The sequence below is a fragment of the Dryobates pubescens genome, chromosome Z (assembly GCF_014839835.1).
Source record: "Dryobates pubescens isolate bDryPub1 chromosome Z, bDryPub1.pri, whole genome shotgun sequence".
In the NCBI taxonomy this organism is placed as follows: Eukaryota; Metazoa; Chordata; class Aves; order Piciformes; family Picidae; genus Dryobates; species Dryobates pubescens.
This window is the reverse complement of record NC_071657.1, coordinates 43,663,079-43,685,284: the sequence shown is the minus strand read 5'-3', so window position 1 is coordinate 43,685,284 and position 22,206 is coordinate 43,663,079. Positions and strand designations below refer to the sequence as shown.

The 22,206-nt window shown below is 42.4% G+C and overlaps 1 protein-coding gene across 1 annotated transcript; it reads left to right on the top strand.

Moving 5' to 3' along the window:
- The first annotated feature begins 1,739 nt into the window (after positions 1-1,739).
- On the top strand, positions 1,740-19,198 carry ZFAND5 (zinc finger AN1-type containing 5). Its single transcript, XM_054178658.1, has 6 exons — positions 1,740-1,968; positions 5,438-5,595; positions 6,012-6,123; positions 6,484-6,581; positions 16,794-16,919; positions 17,177-19,198. The coding sequence occupies exons 2-6, from the start codon at positions 5,445-5,447 to the stop codon at positions 17,323-17,325; spliced, it is 636 nt and encodes a 211-aa protein (XP_054034633.1). The 5' UTR covers positions 1,740-1,968; positions 5,438-5,444; the 3' UTR covers positions 17,326-19,198.
- Positions 19,199-22,206: the final 3,008 nt, after the last annotated feature.

Sequence of the window (22,206 nt, the reverse complement as noted above, 5' to 3'; positions counted from 1 at the left end):
TGGAATGGGACATTGGGGTTTTGGTAGATAAGTGTGCTGCAGCAGCAAAGTCAACAGGGTGCTGGGTTGCATCAACAAAGGCATTACCAACATAGATAAAGAAGCCATTGCCCCACACAACTCAGTGCTTGTCAGGCCACACATGGAGCACTGCATGCATTTTTGGTCCCTGCTGTACAAAAAAGGGGCAGACAGGCTGGAAAGTGTCCAGAGAAGGGCCATGAAGATGATGAGAGGACTGCAAGACCTGCCATGTAAGGCTGAGAGAACTGGGCTAGTTCAGTCTTGAGACAAGAAGGCTTAGGGTAGACTTTATTACTGTGTACCAGTACATAAAGGGTGACTACCAGGAGGATGAAGACTCCCTTTATATGAGGACTCCTATGGAAAAGGGTTAATGGGTACAAGTTACTCCTGGGGAAATTCCAACTGGAACCCCAAAGAAAAATTTTCACAGTGAGAACAGTTAGACAATAGAATAACCTCCCAAGAAAAGTAGTGGATTCCCCTACAGAGGTCAGTTTTAAGACTCAGCTTGACAGGGTGCTGGGCCGTCTCATTTCAACACTATCACCTAGAAAAGTTGGACTGGATGATCCCTCAGGTCCTGTCCAACCTGGCATTCTGTGATCCTGTGACCTCTGAAAACAACAGCTTCATCCACAGATGAAGTCTATTTATTGCACCATTAATGTCTTCAAAAGTTTGGGAATGTACAAGTATCAAAATATTTAACCTTGAGGTTCAGTGACCCATAAATTTACAAATATGATCTTTCAGTCCTCCCTGTGCTTCCCCATGGTGACAGCCAATTGATAGTAGCAAGCCCTCAAAACACCAGTATTCAATTAGAAGATATCCAACCTTGGCGATACTGTGATACTTGGGCCCATCAGAAACACAGCAAACCTTGAAGCAGGCCAAGGCACGAGGAGGAAGGGCTCTGTTGGATATGGATGGCAACACACCCACAGTGACCTGAAACACACATTTCAAGCCGACACCTTTGCACATTGCCAGTTATTTCATCCTTAGCAGAGTTATGTTTTACAAATAGCAATTTTAAATCAGCACAGCTCACAGGAAGCAGGACCAACTTCTCTGTGCCATCCTCTAGCAGAAAGAAGCCACCACCAACAGGCACTCCTCACTGCCTTCTACGCTGCTTTGTCACCACAGTTCATTCATGGGGTCTGACAGCCCCTAAAACGTTGTCCAGTATTTGCCAGATACTCAGCACTGCTTTACACATAAGAAATTTTAAGGAGACAAGAACCAAGGTGTCCAGTCAGAGCACTCCAATATTAAAGGCACGTGCAGATACCGACCTAATCGCCCTAACTGTTCGAAACGCCGGAGTTTACTGACGCTGAAGCACCCGCAGAGCTCCCACCAAGCGGCTCCGCCCATGGGAAGCCCACCCGCCCCGCGGCCGCCCAACGCGGCTACGGCCACACTCCGTCCCGGCCGCGCTGCACACGGCGCCGTTCCCCCGGCGTCAGCCTAGTCTTGTGACGACAACAAAACCGGCGGCCAGCGGCGGCACAACGGGCAGGCGCTGTCAGCGTTCGCGCCCCACCCCGCGCTCGTCTTTTCCCCACCCTCCGGGACCACTCCCCGCCCCTGGCCAGCAGTGCGCATGTGCCGAGAGCGCGGGGCAGCTGGGAGGAGGCGGAGACGGAGGGCGGGCACGGCTGCCTCCACTCCCTCTCCTTCCCCCTCCCCGCCCTCTTCCCTCCTGCGCCTTTCCGCCACCCGCCCACCGCGTACGGCGTGTCTCGGCTCGCGCTGCCGCCGCCAACACGGCCGCCGCTGCTGCGGGAACAAAGGAGCGAGGCAGCGGCGGCGGCGCGTTCAGCACCGCGCCTCGCGCACCCTCACTCTCCGCTCGCCCAGCAGCCCCCCTGAGCCGCCCGCGGCGCCTTCTCCGACACCCGCCGCGGGGTTTCTGACCCCCGCCGGGGCCAGGTAAGGTGGAAAGCAGCAGCCTAAGCCTAGCCGAGGCTCGACTCGGCTTCCTGCGGTCCTTATGGTGGTGGAGGGTGCGCAGGCCCTCCCTTTGGCTTGCCCTGACGCCCTCCGCCTCTCCCAGTGGCTTTATCCTGCTCAGCCCTTGGCGCCAGGGAAGGTCGCGGATCGAGTACGAGCCGGACTGCGCCGGCTGCGAGACAGCGTTTCCTTGGCTCCCGTCAGCCGGGCCTGCCGGTGGCCGGGCCGAGCGTGACTCAGGGGTTTGCGAGGAGGGGCCCGGCCGGGGCCCCGACAACCCGCCCCGCCTTCGTTGTTTCTCATCCCGGCAGCCTTCGGGTCTTTTGTGTTCCGGTGTCCGCGGGGAGAAGGCGGGGGATGCGATTAAGACGTACCACGCTGCGGGCGCTTGACAGCGGCTGTGCTTTTGTCTGACTCGCCCATCTGGGCTTCACCCTCCTTGGAAAGCGGTTGTTATCAAACCGTTTTTTCCTTATCGATCCGTCCGCCCAACTTCCACAGAACACGGACGGATAATAGGGGCTAGCGCCCCCGAACGGCCTCGATGGATCCCCCTTTTGTTTCTGTGTTTCTGCTTGTGGTCCCTTTCCGAGAAGAGGATGCTGAGGTAAATAGGTACTTCGGTCAGCAAAGCCTGTCGCTGACGCAGTGCCCGGGCTGTATGGTTGGTCGCAGTGCGCGCTGTGGTCTTTATTTCGGTTGATAAGGTAAAACGTGTTGTGATCACCAGGCAGTAGCGGTGGGGCCTGCAGGAGAGAGCCGCGCTGAGCTCGCCGCTCTCGGGAAGGCCTGGGTTAGGTGCAAGGTCCTCCTCCTCCCCCAAGTTTCGGCGCAAGTAGCGGTCGGGGTGGGCGGACTGAACTGCTGTTGGAGTTAACACGTTGAATACAAGGATTCCGTTTCGTATCGGGAGATCGCAGAGCTAAGCAGGAGCGTCCTTGAGGTGAAGACCTGCTCCCGTTGGTGGCACGACGAGACCTTTTTTTTTTTTTTTTTTTCTTCCCCAAAGAAGAGTAATCGGGTTTAACTGCCCACCTCCAAGTTGTGGGGTGCGTTTGTGAAACAGTGCCGTCCTGCCAGGATCTGATTACACCCCTCCGTCCTTCGTGCGGGCTGCGAGCTGACGGTGAAAATGGCAGTTGGAGATGATGGACTGGTGATCCTGCATTTTCTGGACGAAATTTCAGTTTCTGCATTCTCCGGTTCCTTCTGGAAGAAAAGGATAATCGGATTTCACCGCCTCCTCGGGCGGCGGGGCTCGGTGGGTCACACAGGAGCCGGCGTTCTGCGGGAGATATAAATAGGGGCTGATTTCAGCGGGGCGGCGGAGCTCCCCAGCCCCGGGCGCCCGTCACGTCTTCGCTGTCTGACAGGCGGAAACGCAGGCTCTTACCCGCGTGACGCGGCGGGCGGGCCGCGGGGGCTGTGCCTCCTGGAAAACGTGAGCGAGCAGGTACGGGAGGGTTTCGGTGCCCGATGGTGCGCTCAGCCGTAGACTTGCAGCAGTACCGTCAGCCAGGGTGATTGCGCGGCAACTGGTTTCTCACAAGCGATAGGTGTTTTTAGCAGAAATAAAGGTGTTTCCTGGGACACCTTCCAGAGGCTGGAAAAGCACGACTTCGTGAGCGTTGGATAACAACGGCTTGGCTTTTCCATTAGGGGCGTGCATTTCAGGTATTGCAAGAAAACATTGACAAAGGGCCTACAGTATTTGGCTTGTTTGGGTGTAGGTTACTGCTGGCATTATCACCTACAGCTAGATTTAGTAAGCAGTGAAAGGGGTTTGCAACACGTCAGTTTGGAAGGGGAGTGAGACAGCTGAGTTATGGTGGTGCTCTGATAGCACTTTAAACTCACCAGCTTAATGAAAGGGCAGAAGTACAGGCTTTATTTGTATTGCACAGAAATAAGCTACACGATAGACAAATTTTTCTTTTAGATCTCTCTAGGTAGGTCATGATTTCTTGTGTATGTGTGTTTATGGCAGTAAAGCTGCATTGGAAAGGTGAAACTTTCATAGTTCTCAAAGGAATTTTTTTATCTCAAGGGGGTTTTATAAAGGTGTAAGTAATGTAATTGCTTATGACTGGAAAATAAGATCCCGGAGCAAGCAGATAAATTTTGCTTGTTCACTTTTTCCTGCTCTGGGTTTACTTTAATCTCAGAAACTAGACAAAGACAGCTATTGCTTGCAGCTGTCATACTAGTGGAACATCACTACTGGCAGCATGGGATTTCTTAGAATCATAGAATCATGAAGGTTGGAAAAGACCTCTAGGATCTTAATTACAAGAAATAATGTAATTACTTTGCTTTTGGCATTTTTCACTTTTTACAAGCATCAGCAGCCAGGTATCTAGTACTGGCATGGTTCCTGCACGGGAAGTTGGCAGTCTAGATACTGCACTAGAATTGTTCTAGGTTCCATGTACAGTGCTTCTACTAAAGTTAAAGTTTGGGAGGACAAGTGCAATATTCTTGTCTCCTCAGTTTGTAGCATGTTGCTTGATTACTGTGTTGTAGTTTTACAGTGATTGGGAATCAAGGCTTTGGTTGCTGTTCAATTTTTCTACTAACCTTGCTTTGCAGAAGTTAACCAGTAGTGAAAGTGAAGTGTTTTGTTGTTGTTTTTTTCTTAATTTCTGCAGCTCAGAGAGTTGGCATTGTCTGCCTTTAGGAGGTGTAGAAGTCTTGCTAGAACTTTTTTTAGTATGTAGGACGCATAATACAACATGCTTAACAGTTAAAATTGTTCTGTTAGAAGACATTCTAAACTAAATTCAGAAATGCCCTTGAGATTCTCTGAAGGGCCTGTTGTAAACATGTTGTTGCAGTTCGTACTTGGTGTTTGGTTTCATACACAATTTAAGCAGTGTTTTCGAAACTCCTAAAGATGGGAACGTAGACCTTGGATGGTTGTTGCCAGTGCTTCAGGGATTTTTATTGTATTGTGAGAGCAGGAACTGGTAATAGTGGAATTACCATCAAAATTACGCAGAATCAATGTTACTGAAAAAATGGGGAAGGCCTGCTGGAGTTTTGGAGGAAAATAAACTATATTATCTGCCAGAAATGTTTAATAGATGTTAATTAGGCCTTGCTTATTCTGCATATCCCTGTTCATGCTCAGAGGCTGGTAAAAAAAGGGGATGTTCTGGCTATCAAATTAAATTTGGTCATAAACTGCATGTGCAACACAATGCTTAACAAGTACTTTATTTCTCAGTATTGGTATAATGACACTTCTTTCTTGTCTCAGATTTGTAAGGATGTTGCTTTGTAAGGAGTTGCAGTATTGAATGCTATATTAACATCCATATAGCCCCCTTCAGGAATGCTGATACCACTTTTAGGGGGCAGGGTGAGCAGGCATACTTTAATTCTATAACCCTTTAATTGATTTTGGTGACATGCCAGCTTCTAATGCAGTTCTTGGTTTTATTTACAGCATCGAGATGACTCAGGAGACAAACCAGACCCCAGGGCCCATGCTGTGTAGTACAGGATGTGGATTTTATGGAAATCCTAGAACAAATGGGATGTGTTCCGTTTGTTACAAAGAACATCTTCAGCGACAGCAGAATAGTGGTAGAATCAGCCCAATGGGTAAGGGTGTGTTTTACTTTCTTTTAAAAAAGAAACCGCAGATTACTTGCAGGGAATCCCAGGACACTTTTCAGGAGACCTTCTGCAAGCTGTATACTAAAACGAAAGAATATCAAAGAGAATACTCTTATAAATCACTGTAAAGATAAAATGTGTTTCCTTTTAATGTTATGGTCTGCTAGGCATGCGGCCATAAATTGCTTTCCCACTTAGCCTCTCTGTTAGTATATTCTGACACAATCTCTGTATATTGTCTAGACTAATTTTAACAAGTAATATGCAGCAGCAGTGAAGATTGTATGCAAGACATATAGTGCATATAGTTTATGTAACTGTGTATGATTAACGTGTATTTATTTGTCTTAACATAGTCTACAATTTGTTCATAACTCAATTGTCCAATTCTTGTTACCTAGGAACAAACAGTGGTTCAAACAGTCCTACCTCAGACTCTGCATCTGTACAGAGAGCAGACACTAGCTTAAACAACTGTGAAGGTGCTGCTGGCAGCACATCTGAAAAATCAAGGTAAGATGTTACTGCTTTGATGTCAGAAGGCCTGCAGCAGTCCTGCCCTATTGCAGTGAGTTTCTGCAGAGCATAAAGGGAAAGTCTGCTTAACTTTGCTTTACGAATCTGTGTAAATGAGAGGCAATTAAAATACTTGGTGTTAGACTGCTGTGTTTTAAAGGTTTTGATGTATCTGAAGAAATACTTGCTAGAAGGTTGCTTATTTTCTTCCAGGGGAGCTAAAATAGAGTAAAACCTGAGGATAGTAGGAGTATTAATAGTATGTGTTGGTACTGGTCTATTAGTAATGGGTCTGGACATCTTACGTTTTTATGCTAAACCAATGTAAATTACATGCTTTGCTGTACTTTTAAACAGAAATGTGCCTGTTGCCTCTTTGCCTGTAACACAGCAAATGACAGAAATGAGCATTTCAAGAGAAGAAAAAGTAACACCGAAAACAGAGACTGAGCCAGGTATGTTTGCAGATTTATGCTGGTTACAACTCTTCACTTAAGGGAAGCTGAGTGTTTACCTCCTAAGTAGACATCTCCTGTTATGGTGATGGTCTTGAAGAACTGTTGCAATGATTATTAAGGATGCTTTGAGTAGTCTTCTCAAATCAACTAAAAGGACTAGTGTCAAGAGGGGTTTAAGATGCATTTTCAATGTTAGTAAAAAAATTGACACCTGTGAAGTAGTTTTGGCTCCCAAACTTCCGTTTTTAAAAGCAAGGCAATCTAAACTTTAATTTGGGCAAGGTGTTTGATTTTGAAGTCAAAAATACTGAGTTTTATATATATTACCTAGCAATAAAATTCCTTCTGACTCAGCAGCCAAAATGACTTGCCATATTTGGAGAATGGCATTAATAAATTCCATTCTACAGAGGAGTGAGGCTGTGGGGGAAAGGAATGTGTGGTTTGAAGACTCACAAGCTGTTTAGGGTTCTTGAACTAATTGATAATCAGGAGATACAACCAAAGCATTGTTCTGTGGGATACTTGCAGCTTTAATTGCTGGGTGTGGATCATCAATTTAAAAGTTTTATTCTTGTACTGGAAGGCTGTAGTGATTAAACTTTGAAGTGTAATCTTTCTTGGAGGGAAGCAGAGAGGAGCAGCTTTCTTAGATAAAACTGGAGAGTGATTGAATTCATATTGGTTTGTTCAAATATTAGCATACTTGTTCAGTCTTTAGACATATCCATGCTTTTTTAAATTTAATGTCACAGTACTGAAGCAGTCTTAAAACACTAAAAGCTGATGTTTAGTAGGAAGTAGGCTCGCTGAGGCCAAAGATAAAATCCATATTTTCCATTTCAAAGTCAGTGAGGTGAAAATTGCAGCAGATGCTGCTGAGCAGTGTATAAAAGTGATATTTTTTTTTTAATCTAGATATTTTATGCCAGCCAAGACTACTGAAACACCTGATATGTAATTACTTAGTACCATTTGCAGTAAGTCATGCAAGTCAATATTCTATGCCATGAAGTACAGTTACACAATATATTGGACTGAGAGGACTTTGCAAGTACTACCTTTCTGTAATGAATGTCATCTGAAGAGGCTTTTCATATGTAACTGACAAAAATTACTTTGCAGTATTTGTAAAACCTGTATTCCCTTGTTAGTTCTTCTCTGAAATGTGGCAAGAGAAAAGAGGAATACATAAATGGTACAGTGGTGAACTAATAGGTGACTTGACTTGTACTAGAACTGCCAGTAAGAATTTGCAATTTTGCCAGGTGTGAAGGACAGCCTTTAGTTATTGTTAACATATGGTCTGTTTTTCAGGTGCTTTGGGTCAGTTGTATGATAGGTAGTGTCACACAGCATGCAATTGATCTTAATGGGGGAAAAACACAAAAGCAGCTCAAGATACTTATATGTTGTTGTAAATAATGTTGGAGGTTGAAACCAATAAAAGCTGTCACAGGGTCGTGTAGTGATCACTGGAAAAACTACCAGATAACTTAAATATGTCTGGAAAAAACTTGTGGAATAAAGCTGCTGCCCAAGTACATACTCACAAACTCTTTAGACAGCCTCAGCTGCTGTAACAGCTAAGTTGTCTTGTAAGTGCATACAGTCTGAGGGAAGCTATAACAGCACAGGATAGGGTCCTTGTATGCTGTTCTTTAGAATTAGTTGGACATCTAAAATACATATAGACACCACAGTGTCTATCTTGAAGGTAAGAGAAGCTGGCCTAGGCTTCTCATAAGAATCCCTTTTGCATCTGGTCTAGTTGCTTTTTTCTTCTTTTCCAGCAGTGTCTTATATACATTGGTTTCTCCTCTCAAGGAGAAATTGAAATAATGGTAAATAATTCACATTGCCTCATAACAACAAAGCTAACACTTTCTATGAGGTGTAATTCTATATGATAGTGTCACAGTCATGAAGTTGCTAATGAAAACAGGTGTAGTTGTAAGCACAGTCTGACACTGTCAGCTGTAGGTCATTACCTTGCTGATAAGCCTCCAGTCAGGTCTGTCAGTGTTTGTGTGTCATTATTATTGGTGTGTTTATCAGAGGCTTGGATTTGTTTGGGTTTTTTAGTTTGTTTTATTGTTGAGGTATTTTGTTGTTATTGTTTTAGTAGGGTGGATTTTTTTTTTTTTAATCCAATAGTGGCTTTGTTTTAGGCAGTAGTGTGGTTAGTTTTCTTTTTGTGAAACCACAAAACCACTGCTGAGTAGCACTGTTTGTAAAGAACATGAAGCAGAAATTGATGGTGTCCCTGTGCAAATGAAATACTTAAAAATACTTAAATACTGTTAACTTATGGTACAATTCCATGCATGTTCTATTTAATGTTTCTGCTCTGAATGAATCAGCTTTAGAAGACAACAGGCAGTGGTGGCTGGCTTTCTACCAAGCCAATATGACTAGAGTTATTTTACAGCTGTAAGATTGAGGCACTATTATAGGTTACCCTTGCTTATACTGTAGATAGAACCAGTGTGCCTTATCTGTGATGTGTAGTATAATGCATGCAAAATTGTAAGTAAAAGGCCAAGTAAACTGCTAACATGAAATAGGGTAGACTCAAGATGGTAGCTACCCGATGATTAGATTGTCTTCATGTTTCCTGTGTGTACTGGGGCTTCAGTAGGTGCCCCTGGTTGAAACTTCTGAAATGTAACCAGTAGTCTCTAAGTCCTGAAGCTGTTCACCTTGGAAAATACAATTGGGGACCCAACTGTTGATCTTGTGCTTGTGGGTGATAGGATGCTATTACTCTCTTGTGATACTGAAACTACACTGTTTAATGTAGTAGTAAAGATAGTCAATATACCTGTCAGAGTTCAGTGTATGGGAGACGAATTGCATGCTGTAGAATTTTTGTTCTTTCATTGGCATAAAATTAAATATGATGGAAGCATATTCTGCAGATTTTCATCATGAATACATGGACTGACATAGTAATTTTAGTTCCTGAAGTATTTGCACTGAGCAACCCTCATAAGGCATTAAAATACTGTCCATCTTTTCAGACATAAAATTTTATATACAACTCCATTGGGTTAATATTCAGTATAAGGATTGCACAATCTCTAGTGTTTCTTTTTCCTCTGGTACTGCAGAAGTGCAGTCTTGTGTCTTCCTTAATTTGTTCAGTTCTTCTATGGTGGCAGTGAGAGGTTAGCTTCATCAAATCAGAATGTTTAAGTCAATTTTTTTATCTTTTAGCTTTCAAGACTTATTCCACTAGTATACTTATCACTTACTAGCACTCAAAAAGTCATGGAGTTTAAGCCATTAATTTATAAGTTCATAGAATGGTTTGGATTGGAAGGTACTTTAAAGATCACCTGGTTTCAACAGCCCTGCTGTGGGCAGGGATACCTTTCATTAGATCAGGTTGCTCAAGGCCTCATCCATCCTGGCCTTGAACACCTCCAGGGCAGGGGCATCCTCGACCTCCCTGGGCAAGCTTTTACGGTGTCTTGTCACCCTTACCATAAAGAATTTCTTCCTAATATTTAGTCTAAATCAACCCTCCTCAATTTTAAATCCATTGCCTCTAGTGATCTTAAACTCTGCTTAATTATCACAGTAGCACACAGTATCACCAAGGTTGGAAGAGACCTCAAGGATCATTTGAGTCCAGCCTGTCTCCACAGACATCATGAATTGACCATGGCACCAAGTGCCACGTCCAATCTCCTCTTGAACACCTCCAGGGACGGTGACTCCACCACCTCCCTGGGCAGCACATTCCAATGACAAACGACTCACTCAGTGAAGAACTTTCTTCTCACCTCGAGTCTAAACCTCCCCTGGTGCACCTAGAGACTGTGTCCCCTTGTTCTGGTGCTGGTTGCCTGGGAGAAGAGACCAACCCCTTCCTGGCCACAAAACACCTTTCAGGTAGTTGTAGAGGGCAATGAGGTCACCCCTGAGCCTCCTCTTCTCCAGGCTAAACAATCCCAGCTCCCTCAGCCTCTCCTCATAGGGCTTGTGCTCAAGGCCTCTCACCAGCCTTGTTGCCCTTCTCTGGACACATTCAAGTGTCTCGATGTCCTTCTTAAACTGAGGGGCCCAGAACTGGACACAGTACTCAAGGTGTGGCCTAACCAATGCAGAGTACAGAGGCACAATGACCTCCCTGCTCCTGCTGGCCACACTGTTCCTAACACAGGCCAGGATGCCATTGGCGTCCCCCAGGGATCGGTGCTGGGCCCCATCCTCTTTAACATCTTCACTGATGATCTGGATGAGGGGATTGAGACAGTCCTCAGCAAATTTGCAGATGACACCAAGTTAGGAGCAGATGTTGGTCAGTTAAAGGATAGAAAGGCTCTGCAGAGGGACCTCAACTGGCTGGACAGATGGGCAGAGTCCAGTGGCATGGCATTTAACAAGTCCAAGTGCCAGGTGCTGTGCTTTGGCCACGGCAACCCCATGCAGAGCTACAGGCTGGGGTCAGAGTGGCTGGAGAGCTCCCAAACAGAGAGGAACCTGGGGGTGCTGATTGACAGCTGCCTAAACATGAGCCAGCAGTGTGCCCAAGTGGCCAAGAAGGCCAAGGGCATCCTGTCCTGCATTAGGAATAGTGTGGCCAGCAGGAGCAGGGAAGTCTTTGTGCCCCTGCACTCTGCATTGGTTAGGCCACACCTTGAGTACTGTGTCCAGTTCTGGACCCCTCGGTTTAAGAAGGACATCGAGACACTTGAATGTGTCCAGAGAAGGGCAACAAGGCTGGTGAGAGGCCTTGAGCACAAGCCCTATGAGGAGAGGCTGAGGGAGCTGGGATTGTTTAGCCTGGAGGAGGCTCAAGAGTGACCTCATTGCCCTCTACGGTAGAGGGCAATGAGGTCACTCTTGAGCCTCCTCCAGGCTACAACTACCTGAAAGGTGGTTGTAGACAGGAAGGGGTTGGTCTCTTCTCCCAGGCAATCAGCACCAGAACAAGAGGACACAGTCTCTAGCTGCACCAGGGGAGGTTTAGACTCAAGGTGAGGAGAAAGTTCTTCACTGAGTGAGTCGTTTGTCATTGGAATGTGCTGCCCAGGGAGGTGGTGGAGTCACCATCCCTGGAGGTGTTCAAGAGGAGACTGGACGTGGCACTTGGTGCCATGGTCTAGTTGTGAGGTCTTTTGGGACAGGTTGGACTTGATCCTTGGGGTCTCTTCCAACCTTAGTTATACTGTTTACTGTCAATCTGCACCCCCAGGTCCCTCTCTGTTTGGGAGCTCTCCAGCCACTCTGACCCCAGCCTGAAGCTTCTAGAAACTTGGTATTACCTCAGCATCATTTTCTGGTTGCTTTTGATAGGGGGAGTGTTAAAAAGTAATATTGCTTTGTTTTCCTCATTGTTTTGTTCCACTGAAACTTTGGATTCCTTCGTTTCCATTGTGAAATTTCAGTGGGAAAATACCTACAGCAGGCTTGGTCTTTTGCAGCAGCCATATTGTTTTATATAATGAAAACTACTGCAAGTTTTGAAAATCCTGTTCTTGTGGCAGTCGCACAGTCTCTGTGGATTAATAGTTTTGGATCTGAGAAGTGCTTTTTCCTCCAGTTTATAGGACCTTTCTGCATATAGGTCAAATAGCTGTCATACTGTGGCATGTGGCTGACTTTGTTACCAGTGGCCTTCCTATTCCTCATTCTTTTGTAAAGATGTGTCTTCAGACTACACATGAAGGAAATTTTGCATTAATTCATGATGGAATGCCTGTACTTTTGTGGGGTTTTCAGACACCTCTCCAATACTAGGATTGGATTAATTTTTATTACCTTAACAGATCAGTGATGGTCTTCTGTGTTCACAATTAGGAGTGCATCTTAGAGTGCCTACATATAACTAAGACCAAAATAATAGTTAATAGAGGCCTGCCCAGTTATGGAAATCTGTCGCTTCTAAGGTCTTTTTGTCTTATAATAGGAGAACTGTTGTGGTAAGACTGAAGTGAAGTAAACATGATCTGAAGTAACTGCTTGAGCCAAGGGTTGGGAAGGGACACAACCAAGGTGATGGAAAGGGGTACACCAAGTTATAACCTGCATTAGTGGTATAAGACTTGCTTCATCTTGAACGCTTATTGAGGAAACAGGTCTGCAGGTACTAGTAACCACTGGCTTTTTTCAGTTATTCCATGATGGTCATACAGCAGTCATTTAGAGCACTTTGCCTGATTATTAACACCCATTTCTTACATGAAATGAATTTAATAGATAGGGGACTGGAGCTGTACATGCCCAGTTGGACTTGGCTTCAGTGTTAAAGGAAACCTTTTGTGACAAGCAGTTATCAGGAAAATTGCTAATGATTTTCTATTTGCTCCTGATGTCATGGCAGAACAACTACAATTTACAGAATTTTTCATCTGAGGCACAGATTGATGTAAAGCTCAGAAAAATACTCCTTTTTCCAAAGGGCAGGGCAGGCAGCTTTACCTCTGTCCTAGCCATTATTCTGAAGCACATATATGAAGGTTCAACACAATAAAATCTTGTCATCTAACATACTTCCACAGGATTAAAATAATAGAAGAATCCTTCATTCTTGGAGACTAACAAATTGAGTGTTTTCATTGAGGGGGCTGTTTGCTGTCTTGTCTTGGGACCTTTTAGTGCCCATTACTGCATATTTGTACTACTTCTCTGAATGTATATTAGTTCTGGAGTGTTAAGTGTTAGGGTTGGACTGTCCACTAGATAAATGCCAGATGCTCTCTTTCTCTCACCCTTAAGTGGAAGAGAAAGGGAGTAAGGGAAGGAGATTAATAGATTAGAAAAGAAACTAAAACCAGCTTTAGTGAAAATAATTACAATAAAATGAAATATATACAAACCAGTATCAAACCCAATTACCTCACTATCATCACTGATGCTATGGACAGGCACTGAGGAAGTGCCAGACTGGACTCAGTGTTAAGTGAGAAGTGGATACAGGAACTGGGTGCAGGAATGCAGACTGAAACCAAAGGCAGAATGTGTCCAGAGAAGGGCCACAAGGGTGGTTAGAGGGCTGGAGCACCTTTCCTATGAGGACAGACTGAAAGAGTTGGGGCTGTTCAGTCTGGAGAAGAGAAGGCTCTGAGGTGACCTCATTGTGGCCTTCCAGTATCTGAAGGGGGCCTACAAGAAGGCTGGGGAGGGACTTCTCAGGATATCAGGTAGTGATAGGACTAGGGGGAATGGAATGAAGCTGGAGGTGGGGAGATTCAGGCTGGAGGTGAGGAGGAAGTTCTTCACCATGAGAGTGGTGAAGCCCTGCAATGAGTTGTCTAGGGAGGTGGTTGAGGCCCCATCCCTGGAGGTGTTTAAGACCTGGCTGGATGAGGCTCTGGCCAGCCCGATCTAGTGTGGGGTATCCCTGCCCATGGCAGGGGGGTTGGAACTAGATGATCCTTGTGGTCCCTTCCAACCCTGACTGATACTATGAACTGATGGAGTCAGACTGTGGCCATCAAGGAAGAGAGCTTACTGCTTCATATCGCCAGCTTTGTACTGAATATTATAATTATGGAATGGAAGGAATACTTCAATCAGTTTAAGGTCACCTGTCCTGTCCACTTCTCCTTCCAGCTGTAACCTTTTACTTTCTGCACCCTAAATGTGGTGCACAAGATTTAACAATAACCTTAGCCTTGGTAGAAGCAAGTATTAGCAAGAGCCCTCCTGCATAGTAACTATAAACATCAAGAATTATCACTTCTAGAGGCAGACACTGTCTGCAAAAATACATCATTGTGTAAGGAAAGTGCAATCACTTAAAAGGCTTAATTGACAGGTAAAGTCAGTGAACAGGTCTAGTTCTGTTTCAGCTCAAACCAGGATGTGAAGGATATTAGTAGCAGCAGTTTTGTAGTAGAGTGATCTATTAAGCATTCTCTTTGCCTTGGTGATTCCTGGGAAGCTGCCCTTTCCAGCTTTGCTTTCCCTGTTGGCATGGTAAGCAGTGATAAAGGTTGATCCTCTTTTATTTTCATTTTCTCTTAATTCATGTTGTGACTTTTAGATCACCATTGATTTGCCCCTTCTCCTTTTTTTTTTTTTTTTTTTTTGCATCGGTTGAAACATTGCACTTGCCCCCAGAGCTCCTATTTGTACGTTGGGTCAGATGCAGATGAAGTGTGCCACTGATTAGCTGTACACTGCACAGCAAAGTGTGAGAGCATTTCTGGTTCCTCTTTTTGTCTGCTGTTGTTTACAACTAGCATTTCATTTTTAAGCAATATGTAAAACTAAAATGAGTCTGACCTGGCTTGTTGGGAGATGTTTGTTCATCTTATACAAGGTCATAGCTAATGGATGTGTGTAGTACCCAACAGGCTTAGCCTGTGTGGTTTCAGAGTTTAACCTAGCTTTTCAGTCACAGGTTCTCGAATTGCTTAAGTGATACTGAACATTGCTTTCCTTAGGATTTAAAGGTAAGTGTAGAGGCTCACATCTGTTCCCCTAGAAAATCATAATCAAGACAGAATTTTTTTCTTTACAAAAAGATAAAACCAAACCAAAACAATGACAACAACAAACAAAAACACCCTATAAGCAGCAGCAGCAAAGTAACAAAAAACACCAATAGCAGTAGTGATTGTAGTGGTAGTAGTATAATAGTCACCTCCTCTCTCAGACCTGGCAAAATAGCACTTCCAAAACCTTTTTCTAAAAAGACCTATGCAAAGTGACAGAAAAAGTGGTAAATGGCCTTAGTAGTTCCTTAGGACTGTTGCTGCAATGTATAAGGAAGTATTAGCAACTGTTGTTTTACTACATGAAATCCTTTTGGTGATGAGTACTGAAAAGTGTGCGTTACTTCACGAGAGCTAGTCCTCTTTTAAATCTTGCTTAGCTTATGAAGTCCTAAATGGGAGATGTCGTTTTACAATGACTTATCAAGATTTCCAGGTATTAGTGGTAATAGCTGTTTTTAGAATACCTATGAATATGATAATATGGGGTTTTTTTAATTATGAAGAGTAAAGATAGAAAAACAGTCATCTGGTTCTCCTTGTCTGGGGGTGGGGAGAGGGATGGAAATCCACTTTTTACAGGATACTACACTTACTGACCTGGAAGAATCTCAGCTAACAAATCCTATTTGTGTGCCTTAAAGCTTGTAGATACCTTTTACTCTGGCATGTGTTACAGAGTTTGTTCTATTTTGGAACAACAGATGTCATCATACAGCTGGGCGTGTTCAGGAAAACTATACACTGAGCAGGTGTTACAGTTGTGTACAAAAACAGCTCTCAAATTTTCATTGTTCCAGTTTACATATAAGGAGGATTTTAAAAAGAAGGTTTGGTCAACTGAAAGATTAAAAAAAAAAAAAAAAAAAAAAAAAAAAAAAAGAAAGAAAAAACACCACACCACACCATAAAATGAGGAGATTTACAAAAGCTCACAGAAGTATAATTATTTTCCTTCAGAGCTTAGTGTTTCAGGATTGTCTAAAAATGTTCATGTAATTGAAAAGTGTCTCATTTTGACTATACCTAGTCATGGGGTCTGTGGTGACAGTTTGGACTTAATGATCTTTGAGGTCTCTTCCAACCTTGGTGATTCTGTGTGAACAGTAAGGCTGAATACAGTTTTTAAAAAAGTACAGATAGTCAGTGTAAATCTGCACTTTGTTCTTTAAATTACTAAAATTGTCAAAAACATGAGGGCTGTCCTGAAACAGTGTGTTTTTTGTAGCTGTGCTCTCTGGATCTGTTACAGAGTTGGTGATTTAGTGGCTGCTGTCTTGGTGAACCCTGTAGGCATTTTACTTCAAGTGTAGCAGCAGAGTAACCCCAGTGTTGTTATAGTGACATTACTGAATTTCATTTGTTTTTTTCAAACATGTTCCTATCTGTTCTCTACAGGTATATCATCTGTTCAGCTGTGACAATATTGTTTTAAATTGAAATGTTACTTGATCATATGGTGTTTTTTTTAATATGTATTGAATGTGCACACGAAACTTCAGGAGTGTGTTCCAAGCCCTTAACACCTATACATATTGTTACTTAAAATTTTCTAGCTGATGGAACTGTGAGGAAAATCTGTCTAAAGTAATTTAAAAAATCTTTATTCCTAATGTGCGTGTCGTAGGCAGCTACGTAGGCTACAAACATTAAGGGTTCTCTCTAATAAGACCCTAAATAAATGTATACTACTGAATATCAAGTAAAGTCAAGAAAAAGGACCTTTAACCTTTATTTCCTTTGCTTGTTTTAACAGTTGTTACTCAACCAAGTCCATCGGTTTCTCAGCCTGGTACTTCACAGAGTGAAGAGAGAGCTCCTGAACTGCCCAAACCAAAGAAGAACAGATGTTTCATGTGCAGAAAGAAGGTTGGCCTTACAGGTATGAGAATAATTTGTTCATTTTGAACAGATCTGAATGATTAGTTGCCTCTTAATAGATTAATGATACAGATATTTCATCAAATTTAAACTTGCTTGCTTATTCAGAAGCCAAACAACTTAGTACCCTGTTCATTTTCCCTCACTCTGTATGTCAAAAGAGATGAACATATCCCCATTTCTGTGAGCAAGCCCTTAGATTTATGACTTGACTAAATGTGAAGCTTCCCAGTAATGTTGTGTTTTTTATATATACAGGATTTGACTGTCGATGTGGAAACTTATTTTGTGGACTTCACCGTTATTCTGACAAGCATAATTGTCCATATGATTACAAAGCAGAAGCTGCAGCAAAAATCAGAAAAGAGAATCCAGTTGTGGTGGCTGAAAAAATCCAGAGAATATAAATTAACCTGCTCATGAAAAGACTGACTGACTGACTTTTGTCTTGAATATATCGCAGGAAAACACAAAAGAGCAGGTGCATGGCCATTTTCCTTTGTTCCTCAAGTTTTACTTTTAGTCCTGTCCATTCTAATGAAATTTCAGAATGTTTGGGTGTTTGTTACCGGCAAAATTGGATAGATACAGCCCTTGAAAATACGTATGCCCTCCCCAGAATATAATTGGAAGATTGGAAATGTGCACAAGAATACACATGTACAAAGGACAAACTCTGATTTCATGTGTGCCAAACAGATGTATGCTATCTGCATGTTTGCAGCAGATCTGCCTTTTAAGATGTTTGAGATATATAATCTTCGGCTAGTGTTACATGCCTGTTTTGGAGAATGATACATCACAAAGGTTGGCAGTCTATTTCTATAATTTAAGATCTCATTCTCATGTTTGTTTCCATGCTCCGTTGTTTTCCGCCACAATGTAAGCTATGTAGAGAAGCCCGTCACTGTCATGTTTAGGAGAGTAACTCAGCAATTGCACTGAGAAATTGAAAAAATTAGGTATGTCAGAAGAAAGCTGTTTTGGAAAAGCTCACATTAACTTCTAGAATTGTAAAAATAGGTTCCCAAAGGAAATGTCCTGATAGGAATTTAACTGGCCTGCAACAGTGTCACATGCTTTTCCTTGCATAGCTAAAAATGTTCTGGTGCACAATATTGTAAGATTGGGTTACTAAAAAAAATATATATTTTTAGACATACCACAGCAACTCTAACAAGCAACATGTGTCTGATCAAGTTGTTGAAATACTAGAGCAGCTTATAATTTATGTACTTACATTGTGTTCTGAGTTCAAAAAAATATTAGGAGTTCATTTTTTTTTCTAGTTTTAAATGTAACAGTTGCACCATTCTGCATGAGAAACCATACCCAACATGGCTGCTGTAGACTTAAGTGGTAGCTGGAAACATTCTTGGAGGGCTGCTTTATCATTTTTAACTGTACTTGGGTGTAGGACTGTGGCGTTCTTGGGTGTTTTGCATGGGCTGCATAATCTACAGCATTGTACAATAACAACTCTAGAAAAGGCAGTATACTTCACTGATGCTTGTCTGGTAATATCACTTCTGTGTTATAATGGAAGGGAGTTTTGTGATGTATGAGACTTGTGTTTTTTTATATAAACAAGTACAGTTTAGACTAGTGTTGTGTTGTGCCTGTTCTCATCTGTAAATAGTTATGTACGTACACAAGGCGCTACTTCTGAACTTCTGTTTTTCATGGCAGTGTTCAGTCTTAGTTTTGATTTCACTATAAAAGCATCAGGTTTTTGCTTCTAACTTTATTCTTCTGAGTTATTAGAAAAGACATGTACAGATAGTTCATATTTATGTATTGCACATAATCATGCTATCCAGCATCTATGCTATATTGTATTATGTAAATAATAAAAATCATGTACAGGAGGAAATGCTTCCTTTTGCAATAGTTCATTTGGTTTAGTTGCTGCTGTAATCAGAAAGTGACCTTGTAGGAGTTAAGGTGCAAGCTTAGTACTAAGTTCCTACAGATACTATCTTTATGATCTTTATGCTTAGAGCCTCCTTGTTTCTGTATCTGGATGTAACCACTCATTGTAACAATTTGCACAAGCATCTGGAGTACAGGTAACTATATGCTGGCCCAACAAAAATGCTAGCAGACAGCATGCTTGAAGGGAGTAAAAGGAAAGCAGTAGCAACTTTCTTTTGCTTCTATATACCTGTAATAAAAGAGGATGGGGATACTCTGGGACTTAATTTTCCAGGATGAATTTTGTGATTCAATATTGTAACAGCTTGAAAGCACCACTATTAGCACTTTTTTCTTAGCTTTTGTATTAAAGCGAAATCATCTACTCCACTGCAGCGTAAAATGATTTTATCTTTTTGTTTTGAACCTGAGAATGCCTTGTAACTGGAGAATGTCTGGTTCTGATACTTTCCTAGCTTGAGTGTTTTAGGACTGGTAATAGTACTAATACTGGTAGTTAACAGGTAGGACAATCTTGGTATTCACTTTTTCATCTGAACAGAGGTGGTAATTGGGAAGACAGGTTGAAATAACTAATCTCAGTAGATGTATGGAGGAAAGTATAGAATGAAAGATCCCTCATTGTACTGGAAAATCAAGAACTCGATTATATGTAAATTGCCCACAAGTGGGGTAGTTCAATGTCTTCAAGGTCCTTGAATTTTAGCATCTGTCTTCATTCAGGAGCTCTAATCCTGCTGAGGCTTAGTAAACAAAGGAGCAAAAAATTGTTGAAAGAGTAGGTACTGACAAAGTGGGAAAGAAAGGGGGAGTATTTAAACTTCGGTGCAAACACCCAAGTTAATCTTTCCTGATAATGAGCAAGAACATAAGTGCAAAGTCTTTCAGATCCCATGTCCTGGTGCCCAATTTGGAGACTGGCATATATATTCCTAAAGTAAAAGGCTATAGCACCCATGGCACTGCTAGTCACAGTTTTAAAACAGTGGCTTTGAGGAAAAGTTTGTCTTCTGTAATGTCTAAATGCAAGCCCTTCATAAAGCTGCTGTCATTTGCTCTTTCACTTTAAAGTGACAAACCCTATCTTCCAGGAAAGAAATATGATTGCTTCACATGATACTGATCCTCATTTAATGCTTGGCTGTTAGACTGAGATGTTCTTAACTGGTACATAAACACACTGTTCTGGGAAGAGTCTTCTTGTCCTGAACAAGTATATCAGATGATGGGGTCTCTTTTTTCTAGTTGGGGACTGAAAAAGGGCATGCAAATAACTGAGTAAATGAAAGCAAGGTTACTAAAACTATTGCAATCTGCAATCTATGATTTGCCTAGTTAGTGCTACAGCTTTTTAATACTATGTTCCACAGGATTCTGTGCAATCTTACTGACAGCTGTTACTGTTAAACTTGATATTTAAAGTAAAAGGACAAGCTTCCTGTTGTGTTTCCACCTGTTGCTGTAAGGCTGATGAGCTGCCAGATCACTTGGTTGTGGTGCATAACGATGCCAAGAAGCTCTGGTACTGTCTTCCTTTTAAAATGTGCTTCTGCTGATCAGCTACTCTGCCATGTGTTTATTCTTAAGGGTATGGGCATGTCTAAGACACTTGGATTTGTCATGTCTCAGTTACAGTCACCCAAAGGATACTTATAAAGGATTTGACTCATGTCTAGTATCTGTAATGAGTCAAAATGCACGTCAGATTCTGAAGTGTTCCTAAGCAGCTCTAAAATACCCCCTACTGGGTATGCTTGAAGGAAGACATGTGCAGCAAATATGGAAACTGGTTTGTTTCAGGTTTCAAGGTGTGTTTGGGAAGCAGTGATTCAGTAAGAGAATGAACTTTGCACTCTGTATAATGTTTGATGTTTTTAAGATTTATTTTTGTTTGTTTTGGGGTGGGTTGTTTTTTGTGGGTTTTTTTTGTTTCTCAGCCATCCAAACAATGAAAAGGTATTTTCTCACAAAATACCTATTCCTGACTTGCATGGTCTCTTTCATAATTAAAACACCTACAAAATTTGGCAGATTATACCCTAATTCAGGAGAGACAGAAGGCTCCTGCAGTACATCTGAAAGTACCTGGATGCTGTGGGAATTCATAACAACAAACTTAATTATTTGGGGGGAACAGTTGGAAAAACTGAGCTGCAAAGATAATATGATTATATATGGAAATGTTACATATACAAGGAGCAAAGTTCTGTCTGTGAGTATAGTGAGGCTTAGTTATCACCTTTAGCAAGGTCAATATCCTAGCACAAGAGTTCTAACTGCCATTTCACACCCCCAAGTTACCCCTAAATCTACTGTAAACACTTCAGCAGAATGAAATTGCCTATTGTAATTAAGCAATGGCCAAAGAATAAGCAGGGTCAAGTGAGGGTTTGTTGCTAGACTAAAGAAAGTAGAGACCTTTTCTGCTTGAAAGGGTACATAAGCACAATGAAACTTCTTACAAGATAAATTCTTACAAAGAATTAACTCGGCAGAAAAGGGAAGTCTTGGCATGTGGAGTGCAAAATGCAGCCTGTGAGTTAAACAAAACAAAAGCAGAGATGTAGAACTGTTAAAAGATTAAATAAGTGCAAGAATCAACACCTATGACCGGAGCCCAAAAGACTGACTTGACTGCTTATTTGTGTGGATATAAATATATACCATAAAAAAAAGTGATTATTGAAGTAACTGGAATCAGCTACCTGAAGAGGTTGTGTTTCACTATTGTCTTTTGTACTAGAGGGTAAAATGTAGCTGGCAGATTTAGTTGTTGGGGTTTTTTAACACATTTTATTTCTGTATTTCTCTCCTATAAGCTTGTGGCTATTGTAGCAATGTTGGAAGTTGGGTTTCTTATGTATCATAGTAGTATCATAGTATCAAGTCAGGGTTGGAAGGGACCGCAAGGATCATCTAGTTCCAACCCCACTGCCATGGGCAGGGACACCCCACACTAGATCAGGCTGACCAGAGCCTCGTCCAGCCTGGTCTTAAACGCCTCCAGGGATGGGACCTCAACCACCTTGGACAACCCATTGCAGGGCTTCACCACTCTCATTGTGAAGAACTTCCTCCTCATGTCCAGCCTGAATCTCCCCACCTCCAACTTCATTCCATTGCCCCTAGTCCTATCACTACCTGATATCCTGAGAAGTCCCTCCCCAGCCTTCTTGTGAAAAGTACTACTTTTGATCAAGCCCTATGACTAAGATACAGGTATCTTTACTACACCTCTTTGTAGTTCTACCTTTTTTTGCCCCTGTGCAACCATTTTGCAGGATTTATTTCTGAGTAGCCATAAGCCTGGTTATCACAAACTGAGGCTTATGGACAGAAGATAGGATAATTAT